Source organism: Aythya fuligula, chromosome 5 (genome assembly GCF_009819795.1).
Source record: "Aythya fuligula isolate bAytFul2 chromosome 5, bAytFul2.pri, whole genome shotgun sequence".
Taxonomy (NCBI): Eukaryota; Metazoa; Chordata; class Aves; order Anseriformes; family Anatidae; genus Aythya; species Aythya fuligula.
The window spans coordinates 59,881,006-59,899,771 of NC_045563.1; the positions used below are offsets into that span (position 1 = coordinate 59,881,006).

The 18,766-nt window shown below is 42.6% G+C and overlaps 1 protein-coding gene and 1 long non-coding RNA gene across 3 annotated transcripts; one reads left to right on the forward strand and one right to left on the reverse strand.

Moving 5' to 3' along the window:
* Nucleotides 1–4,750: 4,750 nt before the first annotated feature.
* On the forward strand, nucleotides 4,751–13,669 carry LOC116489388. Of its 2 annotated transcripts, none has more exons than XR_004253285.1 (6): nucleotides 4,751–4,858; nucleotides 7,901–8,032; nucleotides 10,020–10,125; nucleotides 10,237–10,346; nucleotides 10,502–10,724; nucleotides 13,484–13,669. It is a non-coding gene; the product is annotated as an uncharacterized LOC116489388 (long non-coding RNA). The 2 variants fall into 2 exon arrangements; XR_004253286.1 differs by having other exon boundaries at nucleotides 4,751–4,832.
* A 1,517-nt stretch (nucleotides 13,670–15,186) lies between these two features.
* MYOD1 (myogenic differentiation 1) lies at nucleotides 15,187–18,130 on the reverse strand. The gene is made up of 3 exons (XM_032189014.1): nucleotides 17,567–18,130; nucleotides 16,067–16,145; nucleotides 15,187–15,437 (listed from the first exon to the last, which is right to left on the reverse strand). Exons 1-3 carry the CDS (start codon nucleotides 18,128–18,130, stop codon nucleotides 15,187–15,189), a joined length of 894 nt encoding a protein of 297 aa, XP_032044905.1.
* Nucleotides 18,131–18,766: the final 636 nt, after the last annotated feature.

Consider the following 18,766-nt stretch of genomic DNA (forward strand, 5'->3'; position numbering starts at 1 on the left):
CCTACTGCAAAAGATCTGTGAGCAATATAGCCACCAAAATGAGAAGCTGTCTTAGAAATATAAATTAGAAAAATAAATGTATATATTATTTTGATGTGGAAAAGGAAAAAGAGAACATAATTTTCCAAGTTTTTTTGAAGTTCAAGAGGGAAACTATTAGAAAATAAGATCTTTATTAAATAAGGTACGTGGCAGAAAGTATCTACCTACTAAAACGCAAAGAATGCTTTGCACTGAAGATTATAGTATGATTTTAACTTAATGAGTGACAGTTGATATTATCATCTAGGCAGTAGTCAATTTATATAAAACACATGTTTTAATTCAGTCCAGTAGGTGCTGTGTATTATCAAAATTTTGATTCAAGCCTGCCCTGTAGTGATATCAAATCCTGGTTTTGTGTAAAAAAAATAAATGAATAAATAAAAATCCTTTTCAAATGGCAATATTTGAACTACAATAGATAAAGCAAACCTAATTATTTTCAAAGATACTGCAATTTAGGGGCAAAATTTTTCCACAGAGGTTCATTTAATCCCAAACTGCAGCACTTCTGCCCCTCTAGTCCCACTGAAAAATATCTATGTTATAACCAGTTCTTACTTTGGCTCAAACCACAAGTCTCCGTCTTCAGCTCCTGGGATGCTGAAGGGTCTCCCCTTACCCTGCAGTGATTGCTAAGGCCTTAATGAGATTCTGTAATCCGCTGTGTACGTGGGATGAACATCTGTATGATTTTGTCACAGTCAGGCATGTACATGTTTGGGCTTTTCAGTTTCAGAATAGCTGTCTGTCTCCTCTGTGCCTTCAGCCCTGTGTTATAGACAATGCAGTAACTTGTAGAAGCAGGAGCACGTGTTTGATCACCTATACAGCTCCACTGATGGCAGTGAAGTTAATGAATGAATGAAATGAACGAAAGAGTAGAAGCTTAGATCCCTTGTCAATGACCTGAGAGCAGCCCCCTTTATACCTCCCTGATGGGTATCTTCTCCACCCAGGAAGGAAAAGTTAAACAGGGATGTCTTTATATGAAGCTGGATGTGTGTGTCCAGGAATTATCTCGTTTTTCCCTGATAACTTTTGTCATTTTAAGTTAAATTAATAGTTACATTACCAAGTTTTACTTGCCAAAAAGAACTGACAAAGCTTTAAGAGAGCTGGGAGACCTGAGTGGGAGGCACAGATTTGGTAGGTTGCTCAAGTATTTCACAGTCTGGGAAAGGATTCTGGTAAAGCAGCAGCAGGTCATGTTATCAGAAATTCCCAAAACGCATTAAAAGATGTTGGCCTTGGAATTACATTTTATTTCCCGAGTTGATTCTGGTGAGGGATTTTGATGATCTGCCTTGAGCTGTGGCTGACCAAAGCCTGGCTAAAGGAGGGGAAAAAAAAAAGCTGTGGAGTGTAGAAAGGTTTTTCAGTGTGGGAGCCTTCCAAGAGGCCAGAGTTGCACAGCTGCTACCCAGGAGAGTATAGATGCAGTTCGAGCAGTCCTATTAAAGTCATTTGGAGTGCCTGCAACCTTTGCTGTTCTTCTAAATCAACACTTCCAGTGGTGACAGTGGAAATATAGCTTTGAGACATCAGTCTGGTTTATTTTTTTAAAACTCCTACGTAACAGAAAAAAAGAGTCAGTCCCCTTGCTAATTTTATCCTTCGTGTTAGGCCACCCCACTGCCTCCCGTGTTCTGATGACACAGGAAAAGTCCTTCTTTCGCCTCTCTGTCTGCTGTCCTGGCATCACCTTTGCTGCCCTATGCTTCAGCATCTGCAGGGTAACAGTATACAATGAAAAGTAGGTTGTCTTTCAGACAGAAGCCTTAAATTCTGTCCACAAAGGAAACCTTAGCTTGTAGGTCTGTGTGCTGTTCGTTTCTAAATCCCCTGCTCTCTGCTCAGGGCTTTAGTTGAGAAGCTCACTGATTTCTAATCTAAACTCCAAGGGATTTTTCCTCTCATTTTAGGGGGTGGGGTGTGACTGAGCATACATTCCCTAATATACCTAAACTGAATAACCTTTGAACTTTTTTTTTCTTCTTGTATTAAGTGATTTTACCACTTAAGGGAGGTGCTGGATTCACAGATCAACATCACAGAGTGTTGTATGGGCACGGAAAGCACACAAGGAGGCTTTGTGTTATGCTTTGGTGCTTTGCTAATACAACCAGCACCTCGTTCTGCACATCTCTTTAGCCTCTTCATTTGCTGAGGTACCCAACAAGGAGACCAGCAATGGTGACTACCAATGAAGCACTGGCTCCTTAAATTTAAGCCTGCCGAGTCATCAGCCAATTTATATTCAGACAAAAGGGTTCTTACAAAACTTGTTGACCATTCTAAGAAAAGAAAAAAAAAAAAACAAACAAACAAAAAAAAAAAAAAAAAAAAAGGAAAAGAGATGTTTATAAAACTTGTGACTTTATGTACATCTCTGAATACACTTGGAGAGCACATTTAAAATGTTTTAAAGCTGGAGGAAGCTGAGAGGGAGAGATTTATTTGTAAGAGTTGTAATCTCAAAACAAAAGGCAGGCGGGGTTGGAATACCAGTTTTGTAATGCTTGAATGCTATAATTCAATCTGTGCTGCTTTGTATTACATTCATGACAACTCAACAGTATTTCTATGCAGTCCTTCATCAGTTCTAGATTACATCATGCTGTGAATTGCTCTATCTGTTAATATCGATCCTTGTAAATCATTTGGTTTGAGGTCCTCAAATGTAAAGCTGTGATGTACTTCACCGTGCAATGTACTCGCTCTGTCCTTGAAACTCATTTAAAAACAAACAAAGCTGCACTTGCAGAGATGATATTACGTTTCTGAAAGGTTAGGTTTACCCCTTTGGACGGTCAGTAGCTGGATGAAAGCATTCCATGGAAAGAATGAGAACGAAGGAGAAAATAATTGATTGGTGCTTGATGTTGACTGAGGGAGCCCTAGAGGTGCCACGTGCCTGAAGGGCTGCATAGCACAGAGCCCAGTTCAGGGAAGTCATGCTGCTTTTAGGGAGAGTGGCCATGGGAACAGAAGCTGGATAGGTTGAGTGCTAGTTCCTGCATACTTACCAAGCTATTTTTTTCTCCCTAATTACCTAGGTTTTGCTTGGACTTCATATTCATCCATGTTCTTCAACCACTGCATGGCTTTGCTGTGAGATGAGAAGTGTTTGCTGCACTCGGCCTGCTGGATTGCATTTTGTTTTCCATCCATTCGTCCTGGGCTGAGTTTGATTGCGAGTGAAGGTTGGCTTTGTTTTGCAGACCCCTTTAGGATCCTTCAGAAAGAGTGCCAGTGTAGAAACGTCAGCATTGCATAGACAGATACCAAACTATCAGATAAATGGAAATTGCTCTGGAGAAAAAAAAAAAAAAAAAAAAAAAAAGAAAAGAAAAGAAAAAAAGTAAGTAATATTGTCTTATGTTAGAGATTGTCATTGGTCTTTCTTCATATCATTAACTCAGAGAAACTCCCACCTGAATCCATTTGGATACGGGAGGTGAAACTGAGTAAATACTATCAGGTTTGTGCACACAAACAAGGAGCATTCTGTTGCTTGCAAAAGGGCTCAGATGGTTTCCAGACCCTGTTTCTCACAGGGAAAGAGAAGACTTCTCCTTCCTTCCTGGCAAGAAGGGCAGCAAGTGCTGCAGATGGCAGTCTTACACCCAGCACCTGCTTGAATCCAGCACATAGCTGGACTGGGCCAGGCCTTGTGCTTCTCTTGAAGCATACAGGTTGGTCAGAAATGGTATCCTTGTCTAGATGTGCTTCAGTCAAGGCTGTGGTAAAAGTGTCAGGATTTATCTTTGATGAGCATTCCCCAAAACAGAAATGATTGTTCCTCAAGAAATCAACGGAAAATCTCCTTTAAGTAACTGAAATAAAGCATACAGCTTTGCTGATGTGTCGCTTTGTTACAAAGTGTATTTCTGTGAAGGGTATAGATTTGTCTTTGTCTTTGTCTTGCTGATCTAGGCGAGATCCAGCAAAACAAGCTGCTGGTGACAAGGGAAATTCAAGTTACAGTATTGGAAGATTCATGTCAGTGCATAACGAAAACATGCTTATGGAAGCTGCTAAATACGTGTTACTAGGAGCTGAGTGAAGTAATCCTGAAGGCTCTAAATTTACATGCTTAAAAAAAAAGAGTAAACGTGTGCACACAGAGCTGATGGATGTAGCTCCTACCATGTACTACAGCTAGAGTTTCAAAAGTGGCTAGTGATTTGGCTTTATTTTATTTATAGGTGGTCTGTTCTGGAAGAGTCATCAAAGGTCCTTGCCTTTCTGAGATTGGCCTAGTCAGCTTTTTCTGAAAATGAAACTCTACTAGCGCTGTAGTGACATTTTTAAAATCTCAGCTAATTTGCAGGTGCGTGAACACACAGCAACAGACACGATCCCATAGATACAGACATACATATTTCACATATAGAATTTACAGAATACAGAACAGGAGGCACTAGTCTTTTCTTGAGCAAGGGGTGCAGTTCTCAGTGCCTCGAGTATATATTTTTCTTTTAACCAACAAAAAAAATAAATAAATTAGGGTCTCTTTGTGACTGAAGAGGAGAGAACATGCTGCATTTTACACAAAACATATGCTTGCCTGTCAGCTGACTGTTTCTCTAATACATCAAAATGATTAGATCATTTCTTTTTTCTTTATTTTTTTAAATTGAAACGAGAGCTTTACTTTTGTTGAATTATTCACTTCCCACAACTGTTATTATTTCTCCAGCCTACCCTGAATTTACAGCACTGACTGAAGTGTTCTCAGATGAGCAGGTGGGAGAACGGCCTGTAAATCGTCATCTTTATAAACGGTTCGTAAAACTTTTGGTGTTGAAAGGTAAGAATAGTTGAAGTAAATCTCAACAATGCTGACTCAAATGTTTAAAGCATTGCTTAAACCCCTTGATTAACCCAGCTTCTCAATATTTGACATGAATCAATAGCTCTGAGATGTCTTTGCTGTTCTCTAGCTTTGTAAATATTTATGTGGCCAGTCCCATGAAATATGATGCTTAATCCTGTTAAAGTAATTCTTTGTGTGCTGCACATGAAGACATATAAAGTATAATAGTTCCAGTCATGCTAGTTAAATAATTGGCACTAAGGATGAAATCTGCTGCATTTCTTCAGTAAATAACCAGGATTTATACAATTCAACTGTGAGTGAATGGAAAGCAAAATCCACCTTCTGTCACAAATCTCTGGCCAGCTGCTGGGGATGCAGATTGCCTGATTTTGGCTTGTTCCTGAGCCAAATAGTAGGCTTTTGTTCCAGATAAGAGGTGCTGAGAGCTAGATCAGTGCTAATAGTGAACGGATGGCACCTCTATTAGCTTGTCCTCAGCCTTCCCTTGTTGGGATGTGCTATAATTGTGCACTCCAGGGAGCAGGAGGATGCTCTGTCCATAGTTTCCAGGACCTGGGAAAGCCTTCTCTGGGAACAGTGGTGCAAAATGGTTGCACCAGCCCTACAGATTGTGGCTGAGATATTCCTGCTAATACACAAGATCTGCAGGAGGCCCGTATTTAAATGGTTTGGCTTATGAAGCACAGTGGCATGCTTGTTCCTAAGACACTGTGCATTTAGTCATTGTTTACTGATGCAGTCTGATTCATCTGTGGATTCTGCCAGGCTTTGCGGTTGTGCTCCTTGCCTCTAGGTATTCCAGAAATAAAAGGGGCTGGGGAATAACAAGGAAGCTGGGAAAGATCACGATGGCATAAGATGTGCAGAGTTGGCCACCGAGAATTCAGAAGTGGATTTTCCTTAGATGGGCTCTGTTCTCGTGTCCAAGTGGATCTTTCTGTGTTTCTAGGATGGATGCCTATCATACAAGAGCTCCTACTAGAGCATAGTTACAGGCTTTCCTGTAAAAGGATGGGAAAAAAGGGGTACCCAGTATGCAAATCCATAAGGGCCTGCCTTCTGTGGAATTTTTCAGATTAATTACAGATAAAATATATTCCTATGGGTTCTTGTAGGACTGTTCTCTAGCTTACAGGCATCCTGCCTAATAAAATGTGGAGAAAAAGGCGGTGTTTTATGTATTTAGAAGTAGTTTAGCTTTTTATTTGCTTTCTCGCTGCAATTCCCTTAAGAGCCCTTCAGCAGATGAAGAGATCTCCATGCAGAAGTGCTACAGTGGTGCTGCGCTTCTGTAGCCCAGTTTGACCACCACGTAAGCCAAGCAAATAAATGTACGCTTAAAAGAACAGCACATCCCAGAAAAGGAGATGTGGGAATTCAATGAAATTACTTCCAGTTTTCCTGACCGTATGTTTATATGGTCACCTGGGGGTGTGTGTTTGCCTATATATAACTACATACAATAAAGGTTGGGACAAAACCCAGATGATTGCATTTGGATTGCTAACAGATTCTTCTTCAGCTTCCTTTCCATGTTCTGTTACGTTGCCTGTCCTATCAGCTATTTCCCCCCCATCTCAAGCAAAGACCGAGTAGGAGCTGCAGAATGTGTCTTGTGTTTAGGGAGATATTTAGAGGTACTTTGGAAGAAAAAATTATGTTTATGCACGAAGGCTTGCATTTTCAGCCGTGCACGTCAAAGGTCCAGGAGGTCTGAAGTCAAATTGGAAATCGGGCTAGACGTGGTCTATCAAAACATCAAGTAAAATTTGTAGCAGTGAAAATATAAAACTAATTAACGTGGTTAAAAAAAAAAAAAAAAAAGAAAAAAAGTATTTTAATTCACTCTGACCAATAAATGTTAGTCTGTAGAGAGCAAGTTAACAGGGACACAAATAGTGATGGGGAAAAATTAACAAATGAGTCTTATGTACCTAGACATCTGCTCAGCCAACCAAGATTTCTAAAGGGTCAGTTGCATGTCTGGAAATGTAGCCACTGGTGTCTTAAATAGAAGACATGGAAGTAGACATGGGTTTTGATGATTTTTTTTTAAACTTCTATATTGCATGATGTACCAAAAAAATAATAAACAAACAAAAACACCAAAAGACAAGAAAGCAAACAAAAAATCCTACCACATGAAAGCCACAGGTAATGTTGATGGAAGTGAAATGCTTGAAGGTCACATGCCTTCAGTCACCACAAAGCAAAAATGTGTCAAAAGTATGTTGCTTCAGCTGCAAAACAAATGTGCAGGAATCACTACATGCCTAGCAGGTATGAGGATTAAATGTATTGATCAGCCTTTTATGTCTTTTTAATAATAATCACTTGTATTTAAAAGAGGGAATACTGTTTTGTCATCCACATCTAAGGGACAGCTTTTTTTGTCGTTCATGAGGAGCAGAACTCAGAATTCTTATTGCAAAAAGAAGCCAGACAGCAGATGAGGCAAAATGACATATTCAGGTAAAACATGAGCCACCAGCTCACTACAAGCAAGTTCAGTGCAATGACAGTCCTCCTGGCCTTCCCTAGGGATTGGGCAGAACTGCTCAAGAAGGAACAGATGGAAACAGCTGCCAATAGATGAGTTCTGGAAAGGATTCAAGCCACAGTACTTGCTGCGGCTTGGGAGCTTGTGATGGGCAGAGCTCACTGAATGACTGGTATCTATGATTTTGGACTGGACAGCTATCAGTCAGTTCTAAGATACGGGACCCAGAAAAAAATATTGTGGAACAAAGCCGTGTATAGGGCATTCTCTGCTATCTTTGTAATTCCAAAGTGAGAAAGGAAAGTACATCTCTAACCACAGAGCTCTAGAACAACAGATTTATCTAACTTCAAGTGGAAAATCATGATCCTTCCTGCTCATAGACAGAAGAGACCTGAGGTCCGTAGAATCTTGGTTCTACTTGTACATGGACAATTCACTAGGTTGCATTTTAGCTAGCAGGAGCTTGCATTTTATTTATTTTTTTAACCTAAATATCTTTCTCATGACAGAAGACAGCAAGAGAGATGTTGAAGACGTGAGCCTTGATGTCATTTCCTTAGAATTTGTACCAGGCAGAGCTGACAGCAGAACAGCGCCTTCCTCTTCCACACCTAGGCTGAAGTCAAAGGCCCATAATGCTTGTGAGTGAGTTTTGTTTTATTTTTATATATATATAAATAATATATATATATATATGTATGTATATAGCACTTATCAGCATTTTGATAAACACTCTTTGGAACTGGTCTGATGGCAGGGATAGGAACAGGAGTTGGCCTGTTAGTACCTCAGCACTTCTGTTTCCAACCAATTTAAAACAACAAAAAAAATAGAAAGCCACACAAACCACTGCGTCTTCTTTCTCAGAGAAGCCCTATGGTAAGAGGCTTCTTTAAGCTGTGGTTGCACATAGTACTAAAGATAAAAGAACACTGCTAATGTATTTTTCACGAATGTGCCTATGCCATAATTCATTCACTCAAAACAACGGTTTCTCTTGACCTTGAGATTGATTGAACAGGTGGCAAAAAGATAAGTTTAGGAAAGTCAGTGACGCAATGCCAATAATTTTGTCGTCTTGCATATTTTCTAGCATACTGTGAAGAATAAATAAATGGCAAAAGCTAAAGTGTCCTTGGCAAACAAACAAACAAAATAGTACCCTGTGATATTTTTACCTTTGCTTCCCCTCACCACACACAGTTTACGCCCACAGAGCTTGAAATATTAACCCAGCATGTTAATTTATTTCTTCCAGAGTTGCCCTGGCCATTGGATTTAACATCTCTCTTGGAAGTACTTCAAACCAAATGGCTGGCTCCATCTCTAGCTTTGTTAATTAGGCACATTACTTTGTTGCTTTTTTCATATCGTTTAATGTAATTGGCATTTGTGCAGCTTTTTAAAGGCATGTTTGGGCCTACATTTTGTGCAGCTGGCTCTAAACTGCAAGCTATTTCAAGTGTCTAGTTCTCTAGAAGACCGCCTTCGAGAGCACGGAGCATCTGTGTTGAGTGCACACCATGCTTCCTTTCCAAAACGAAGGAAATGACTACTGTGACACATGTCCTTCCCTGTATACGTTTGTATTTCTGTGGCATTATGTTTGTAACGGGAGCATTAGCCGGCCAATTTGAAGAATAGGACTCCATCTACAAGCTGTTGTGTAAACGCTTAGCTATAATACAGTCTTTATCCTAGCCACCTTTATTCAGCTCACAGGGATACTTTGCCACGTAGACATAAACGGCTGTGATTTTTCACATAGAAGTGAATCTTCGCAAGCCATGAATTTGGCCTCGCTGTGATAAATCCTACAGATAAGGGTGCCAACGCAGTGTCAACTGCCAGTAAAACCAATGAAGTTACACAAGGCAGGAATTCAGTACGTTAACTTCGGTTGTCATGGTGTGAAATGCTCTACCTGAATTGGAGAAGTGATTTATATAAAAGTTTAGGAAGAAAATATATATGTACGCACTGAAGAAATCATCTAATTCCTCTTTTTCATAGAAATGCTTCCCTCTAGCGGCCTGAAAAAAAAAAAAAAAAAAAAAAAAAAAAAAGAAAGCACAAGTTGCTTATTAATGGCAATAATATAATTTCCACTCACGTGGCAGCAAGTAGGAATAAAATATGCCTGGTAGCATAAAAGGCGCATGGATTGTCTGAGTTGCAGCCTCAGGAAACCCACAAGTAGCATAAGGCAAAGTAAAGAGAGTTGTAACAACAAGGCATTGCTTTACTGGTATACAGGCCTGCTGACTCTCTTCTGTGAACAACCAACTGAAAATGAAAAGCATTTCTCACAAACAGCAGGATCGTAATGCTCTGCCACACAGCGCTGGTCGAAACCACCGATTTCAAACAGAACCACACATGAGGAAACAGTCACGAGCTGAATGCACAGGTCTCACAGGACATCTGTTCCCAAATGTGATGCGTTGTCTTCTAAAAATAAATAAAAAAAATAAACACACAGAAAAACAACCATCCTGGCTCACAGTCAGTCAGACGTAGGGTGCTGCACACAGCGGTCGTCAGTGAACCAAGAGGACCCTTATATCCTCCCAGAATGTGAAGCTAATCCACAAGTAAAATTCAAGTCATTCAGGTTTTGTCTTTCAGATACATCAGCCAATTGCATTCGTTTGAGGATTCAGAAGTAAAGCATCCATGTGAAGGAAAGGAAAGGAATGTTTTATGGCCAAGGTGTAAGGTAGATGACCTTTAGGTATGTCACCTCTACACTTGCTAATGTTTCAAACTATGCAAGGAAATTGTTATTTCCAAATATTATGTAAGATTGTTTCTCAGCTTGCCCTGTTCTACACCTGCAATTTAGATGGAGGTGACTGTGCATGATGAGGTTTATGTACCACTGAGGACCAGAGGACCATGGCATTGCAAGCCCACTGTCATCTGCTCTTGTGCCTGTGCCTCATCTGCCTTCTGGTAAGTAACCTGTCTCCCCCAGCACCATTTCTTACAACTCAGGCCATACCCAAACGGAAATAGACTGATTTCCCCAGATTTGTGCATCAATTAAAAAAAAAAATAAAAATAAAAACCTGCTATTCCTTTCAATTTTCTCCTGTTTTTTTTTCAAGAAGGCTCTTTGGTAGCAAAGTGCTTGGCATTTTCCTGGTGTATGGAGCTCCAGGTGGTGACTGAAGACAGTAAATATTTTTGCCGTTTCTCCACCGACTTATTTTCCATTATGAAAAGATGAGAAAACAGGACATTCAACTCACCAGGAGTTGACCTCACAAAGAAATGCAGTCTGCAAGCCATCCAGCAGATGCCGCCGTTGGACAAAAAAAATAGCTCAAGGTCAGTTCAGGCTGCCAAGGGAGGACTGGTGTTCCCAGGGTTTTTATCCAGCACCTCCCTATCTGGTCCCTTAAAACTGGGAGACCCATTTTACAACCATGCTCTTGCAACATTAGCTGACTGCTGAGACCCAGATTTCTAAATGAATCTGATTCCAAGCCAAAACACAAAAATAGTGGAAAGCTTCACTTCATACTTAGTATTTGCCTGCCTACTGACGAATATGGGGTCATTCCTTGAGTCTTATATAAAATACCACACTTGTTTATGTTGTTAAGACCCATATAGAAAATAAAAGTTCCTGAAGTTCCTAGTTTCTGATGGGACCTGGGTGGGAAGGGACAATGCGGAGGCTCTTCTGTATTACGCTAAGGCTCGTTGTGTCCGTTGTTAGCCCTGAAATCTCAAACATTGAGTGGTGAGCCACTAGTCTCTACTTAATGTCATTCCCAGCTGTGCAACAAACTTTTTGAGAAGGGAGCTGCATAGACCAAGGAGAGAAAGTCATGGCTGTGCAACAGATTTACTGAAAAATGTGATTTGAAAGGCTGAGGCAGGGCTAGCAGTGAAGCAGTAGTAAGTAGTAAGTGAGGGACTCAGGTATACCTTTCAAGATGATCTCTTGGATGTTTGGCATAGGGCCTAGTATTTCCATACCAGAAGCTCAGCCACTGATTTCAAGGAACAAATTAATAATTTTAATCAAGAGGGAAATAATTTCATTTAACATGCAGGTGGTGTCTTGCTTCCTTCTCTGTTTTGCCTTTGGATGTGGCTCTTCTGGTGATGATAATACTGCTTTTACGAGTGAAATGAGCAGGTTTTGCCCTGTGTGCTATTCGGCACTTTCAAGTGTCTCTGCAAAATGCAAACTGTAAAATGCAAACTGCTTTTCCTTCCACATTCAGTAAGGTCTGGTATAAGGTCTTTATCTTGTGCTGGAAATGACAAGTCATTTTAAAAGAGCAGCATCTGGTACAAAACGGCCAATTTAATACTGCTTAATTACTATTGGATACAGATGATAAAATATTTTAAAAGGAAAAATATACCAGCAGTAGTTAACGTTTTTCTTACAGCTAAAATTGAATTTTTAGTTTGTGAATATTTCTGTAGCAGTCTCAGTGATAATTCGAGAAAGGGTGTATAATAACATTGTTATATAATAAAAAGGCAATTTTATTGCACTTTTTTGTTGTGTGAAATACTGACAATAAAAAAAAGTTCCCTATTTTTTTGTATATTTGTAAATGTCCTGATGAAATTTCAAAACCAAAGCACCTAGCATACATAATTAATGTACACATTTATGCCCTTTCTCTTTATCCATTGTAACAGTTTAAATTTGGGTAAGGTAAACCAATAATGCTGATTTCATCATGCAGCTTCAGCAGAGCTTTCTGAAGCTACCAAATCAAACCAAACATTGCTAAGACACACACTTATCCTCATGTTCAAGAGCAGCTAATTTCCTTTAATTAGTAGTAGTTATCTGACTTTCTGGAGGTAGCCTTCTGCAGGAAGCATCAAACAGTTCGAAAATCTTCAGTGAAGAGTTTCACACCCACATTGGGTCTGGCTCTGACTTGCCTTGTCAAGGCAGCTTGGGAAGATGAAGGGTCTGGTTTGCAGTGCTCCTCAGTTTTCCCCAAGCTCTGCATGTCAGTGCCATTGGCCAGGTTCAGATTTTTTCAGTCCTCATCCTGCAGAATATTGAATGGGAACCCACAGGCTATACATCGATGGTTTCGGACTGTTGGTGTGCATCTGTAGTGCACCCCGGTGTGTTTCTGGAGACCCAGCTATACTGCAGTTGGCCTTGCAGGGTGATCCCTAAATGCGTTTTCAGGCATTTATTTTAAAAATATTGCCTTAGAAATAGGTGGGCAAAAATTGCACAGGGTGTACATTTTGCTTATTTAAGTTGAAAAATAAATATAGCTGTAATCTAAGCATGTATTTATCAGCATCGATGCCCTTTGGTCTTGCTCCTGTGGACTTCTCTCTCTCTGACATCAGTGGGAAAAAGATGGGTTCTGCGCAGTAAATCTATGAATATTTGTTTCATCTTTATCCATCCATCTATTTTGGGATGTGCCAAATGCTTGCTCTCTGTTGTAACATTAACATCAGTATGTGGAAACTTGGGTGGCTAAAATAAATCACTGAAATGCAATATACATGACTTCACGTGGAACTGCATGTACATTGTTGGGCACCAGCACCCCGCGTCCGCCGTGCCGTGCCAGCTCTGCGGCGGGGTGCTTCCCATTGTGTCCTGTAGGAGCGGGGTCTCAAACCGAGGCAGGGGCAGCTTTGTGCTGCCAGTTTATAAAAATAGTCTTTTTAGTCCCTGAGCTGGCAGAAGTATTTCTTGGTTGCCATTATTGTGGTTGTGGATTTGTATCCATGATGCTTTTACCAGGCTCAGAGTACGGGGAAGGTCATGGCATTTCTCACAAGCATTTATTTCATTGCGGGCCTGTTTGTTTGCTGGAGGCAATGAAATTGTTATAACTTATATGTGAAGTACTGATCTGTGGGGCTCTAGCAGTGTTTTTTTAAGGGTAATGGCTTTGATCAAAGTAGCATGAGGCATTTTTCTCACCTTAGCGGAGGCACTCCTGATTCATGACAGTATGAACGAGCACACCCACAAGTTCATTTCCTTTTAATATTTAAGAGAAAAATGAAGGTAAATAAGAGGGGGAAAAGGGGTAAGCCTAACACTTACAGCCTGGACTGTTTCCTGCCCACAGCAAAGTCAATGGGACACCTTTACAGAGCTGGACGTCGATACATGTGTAGAGGGGACAGCTCTGCCTCAGAGTCCCCTGGGCTCTGCACGGTGGTCCCGTGCCTCAGAGCACCCGTTTGTCATCCACCGTGGTCGGCACACGCAATGAGGGAGCTGATGAGCTCGTCCCTTCTTCCTTTTTCCTGCTTAAGAGGTAAGAGCTGCTAAGTTGAAACAAAAGCCATAAATCACAGGGCTATGACAAGGAACAGGTTGTTGAATATGGGCTGTAGCTGCTGGTTATTCTTGTCTGAACGTACAGATATGCTCTGCTGGTTACTTATCAATGACAATCTGCTCCAGGCTTAACCCTGAGCAGGGCAAGCTTGCGAGGTTACACGTGTATGCTGAATGAAACATACCCCACTGGTAATTTTTAGCGAGGCTCTAAACAAGAAATAAATCCCTGGAGTAGTGTTGCCAGAGATGCATAAAGTTCAAATCCAAATTAAAACTGCCTTTCTTTGGCCTGAATTCTGACCTGAACTTGAGGAAAACTGTGATCTATACTTTGAACTTGATGACAGAAAATCACTTGAGATTAAATTCTAATACCTGATATGACCATGGTACAAACACTTGAAAATTAAAACTTGAATGGAAAAATCTGAACATCTGTCTCAGTGTGTAGGTCTTGCAAAATATGGTCTCAAGACTTTTAACTTACGGTAGCTGCAAGGGACGTTGAGGAATCTGAGTTACCGAGACCAGTAGTTCTGATAAAGCTGTGTAAGCTCAAATCCTACAATGTAAATCCTACAATGTAAACTTGGGGGGAAGAGAAATATGCTTATTTACTTTACAAATCTGTTTTGTAAGGACCATCAGTGTGTAAGACTTGGTTTAGAAATGGCTAAGATACTACACAAAGAAGGTGGACCCCTGTTCAGCAACGCCGTTACACAAAGTAATTGAAAGTAGTGCAGCTGAAGCATGTTCTTGATTTCGTTGCTGAATCAGAGCCTGTATCTTCTTCCTGCCAAGGCAGCGATCTTAACACCACTCCTAAATGCACTAGTAATTCTAGAAGCCCTAATGAAAGTCAAGATAACGGATAACGCCATAGATTTTATAAATAAGGGTCTTTATTTAGAATACTGTTGAAAACATTCTTGGCAACCACATTGTATAAATATATAAAGTTAAAGTTTGGCACAACAAACCAAGCAACATTAAATATTTTTTTCCTTTTTTTTGTTGTTGTTTTTAATCTTTTGTTTTGTTTTTTCCTTTTTTTTTTTTTTTTTTTCCAAAGCAACTCTTATTTACAATTATACAAAATGTTTTACAAAAAATGGTCCACAACCTTATTTTGGCCAGAACAAGGGGTAATAGGAAGCATCTGTCATGCCACTGCTGTTGTAGATTTCTGTTTTCCTCCACATTCAAGAGCCAGGTTCCTATTCTCCAAAGCCCAGATAAAACATTGGCCATTTCATGGTATACAACTTTATCTCTAGATATATTAAATAACTTTAGTTTAACAACCAATAAATAACTCGGTGTATTTTGATGTAATACAGGTGTGAAAAGTATTGTAAGGAATTTTGCATGATACTTTAAAACTGGAACAAGTCTTGAAGTCTTTTCAGTCTTAGAAGGCAGGTCTCAGAGCTTGGCAGAGTGGAGCAATTTCTTTTCAGTGCAGTCCAGCTGGACCTGCCTTTATAGCACTTGGTAGATAGGGTTGCTGCTGCTGCTTTCCTGGGGAAGAGGGGTGCAGTTGGTGGGGGAAGGAATTTGGGCTCCGCTATCATTCAGGCTTGCTCCTTCTTGGGGGGAACAGGGACTGCCTTCAGCAACAGTTTCAGCCGGAGGCAGTATGGGACATGTGGAGTTGTCTGTGGAAATCCTCTCCACAATGCTTGAGAGGCAATCAAGGCTGGAAACAACAGAACTCTTCCCATGCTTTGGATCTAAAGACAGACAAAGATATGATCAATTTATCCGATGAGTACTGCGTGTCAGTAGGATGTAGTTCTTTCATAAAAACCCCAGCAAGTGGCTGAAAGTACTCATTTGTGAGCATATAAAGATTGAAAGGAAATGAGTATCAATGAAGGATGCCAATTATGACAAAAGACATTGTAATTTGCAAAATGGAAGGGACCTAAGCAAAACATGCTGCTTTTTGGGGAGGGTGGATCCAGGGATTCGCTTCAGCACATAAAAAGGGAATGGAAAATTGGAATTTCATCAGCAATTTCTCCAGTTTGGATCAGTGATATCTGGTTAGAACAGTCTTCATGCAAAACATGGTTAAAGACTGGAGATTAGTTGCTGAGAGGAATGTATTTTTATCCAGACGTTTTATTTGCAAAGTAGGAAATGCAGCTGTAACGCATCCCCATACTTGCAAATACATCTAGAGGAAATCCACTGCTTCTACAAGCATCAGCAGCTCGCTGGCTGAAAAGGCAGGTTCCTTTTTCAGCCCGGCTGGGGTCAGCTAAATGACCAGGGACAGAGAAGGCACAGGGGAGGCTGCTGCATTGGCTGTCCCCGTCGCCGTGTTTCTCACACTGCCACTGCAGCAAATACTCACCATTTGGTGACTCTGTGTAGTAGCTGCTGTCATAGCTGTTTCTTCTACGAGAGCTGCAAGGAGGCCCGCTGTACTCCATCTGGAAAGGAGAGCAGTCTGAGTGAGATCACTGGTTGGGGGGCAGCTTATTCCTCAAATCCCAAGAACGATCTTATTTTGTATTTCAGTCCCCAATTTTCAGTCCCCTAACACTCCAGTCCTGGCTAAAATGCTATCAAGTTTATGTCTTAGAGTGAGGCAGATCTTAACTTGCCTCCCCCCCCCCCAAAAAAAAAATCACCCCCAAAATATTTTGTGGCACAGCTGTTCCAAAAGGAAAGTTACCGCTGTTGTTACAACTAATGCTGTAGTTTTGCCAAAGAGATGAGGTTTTCCAGCATTCTCACCTGTTATTGCCCTATACATTCATTTTATGATAGGGAGACCAAGGGCGGAACCAATCTTTTTTTTTTTAATTATTTTTGAAGGCTTTTCCAAACGTCAGTTTCTCTTAAAAAGCCTTTAGTCTACCTTTGTCCCTTTTGATTTCCTTTAGTCTCTCTTCCCAGTTCCACTTTGTACAGAAAAGCCCCTAGTTCTTGACCAATATATTTATTTCCCATACATTCGCCTACCATGAAAAGAAAATAACAGGCAGTATTTGTAGGAGGGGTCATTTGTGTAAATCTTGTCTCCCACCTGCCCACTCTCTCAGTCCCATAGATTCAGCTCAGAGATGATTCTCCTCACCAAAAAATAGAAAATCATCTCAATGCTGAAAGCGCCCTTGTGATCCCATCCCCGGCAGCTGTCCCGCATGCCAGGCACCACATCCCCACCACCCTGCGTCCGAGCAGAGTCCAAGCCCACAGCCCCAGTGACGAGATTAGGCTGTGAGACAGCCTCCCTGGAGCCCTTCTCCCCTCCCCATAACGAGGGAACAGGACTGAAAGCCTGGGGTCTTTTTCCTATTGCTGGGAATTGGGGAGGTGAAGTGTGAGGAGAAGAGGAAAACTGTTTTCAAACAGGTCAAGAAAGACAACAACTGTTGCTTAGACTGCCCTGTTATCGTGACGAATGGCAGAAAGCAAAACCCAGGCTCTCGATCAGTTCCCCTGAGAGTTTTCCCCTGTAATTACCGTGACCCTTTGGGACCTTCCTCGCTGCTGCCCTTTGCGGTACTGACACAGCAGAGGAGGTGCCCCGGGAGCTCTGAAGCACGAGGAGGGCTCAGACCTCACCGAGTTCCCTGGTACCCATCCCAGACTGCTCCCCTAGCACGCTGCCTAACTTCTCCCAGTTTTGCGTTGTTTTTTGTTTTTTCCTAAAGGCCCATAACAGATTTTTCTTCTTTTCCTACACAGCCTGGCGTGGGGACCCTGTTGCTGCTGGACTTCAAGGCAGGAGAAGGGACCTCATCTTCTGCCGGGGGAGGACGTACGCCAGCAGCTACGGGAAGGGCAGGAGGAGGCGACTCGCCCCGTGACGGAGCTCGAGGGGCCTCGGCCACGGGGCACTCACCATGCCGTCGGAGCAGTTGGAGCGGGGGCTGGAGGCGTCCGACTCCCCGCTGTAGTGCTCCAGCACCGGGTAGTAAACGTCCTCCTGCTCCCGCAGCAGCGCCTGCAGGCTCTCGATGTAGCGGATGGCGTTGCGCAGGATCTCCACCTTGGGCAGGCGCTGGTTGGGGTTGGTGGAGGTGCAGCGCTTGAGGGTCTCGAAGGCCTCGTTGACCTTGCTGAGCCGCCGCCGCTCCCTCATGGTGGCGGCTTTCCGCCGGTCGGCGTTGGTGGTCTTCCTCTTGCACGCCTTGCACGCCCACAGCAGGCAGCGGCCGGCCTGGTGGTGCCCGCTGGGCGCCCGCACGTGCTCCTCCTCGTGCGGGTGCCCGTGGTGGTGGTGCCCGTGGTGGTGCGGGTGCTCCTCGGGCTTCAGCAGCCCCCCGACGTGCACCAGCCGGGGGTCCAGGTCCTCGAAGAAGTGCATGTCCGACGTGTTGAAGCACGGGTCGTCGTAGAAGTCGTCGGCGCCCGCGAAGGAGCAGAGGGAGCCCTCCGGCATCTCCATGGCGCCCAGTAAGTCCATGGGGGCGGCGGAGAGGGGGCGACGCTTGGGGGGTCGCGGGGGGCTCCCTGAGGGCTGCCGAGCTCCGGCTGCTGCTGCGGGCACCGCCGCCGACCCCCTCCCCAGCCGCAGCGCTCCGGGAGCGCCGCTCGGGGCTGTATTTATGCCGGAGCCCCCCGGGGGGACGGGACGGGACGGGGCGGAGAGGGGCGGGGAGGGGGCCGTGGAGGATGGAGCCCCCCCCAGGGTGGCCGGGGGGCGGCCCGGCAGCCGCAGGTGCCGCCCGCCCCGCTCCTCTGCTGTCCTTCTGTCGTTGTGTGATTCAGTTTTTGCAAACATTGCCAACCTACAGACCCTAATTTCTACTGACTTGTCTTCAAATGCAAAGATAAGAGCTGTTAGGGACATTCTGTCACTACCCCAAATATATATATATATATATATATATATATTTTTTTTTTTTTCTTTTAGGTAGATGTTTTGGACTCTGTACAAGTTTGTTCTTTCACTGTATCCAGCGCTGAAAAACGATATGTCCCAAGGAGATCAGCTATTGACCACCCTTACTCATTTACAAGTGTATCTCCCAGCTGTTCGGAGAGGCAGAGCAGCCAGCTTGTGGAAACGCTGCTGTTAGTACAGAGGTTCTTTGATCCG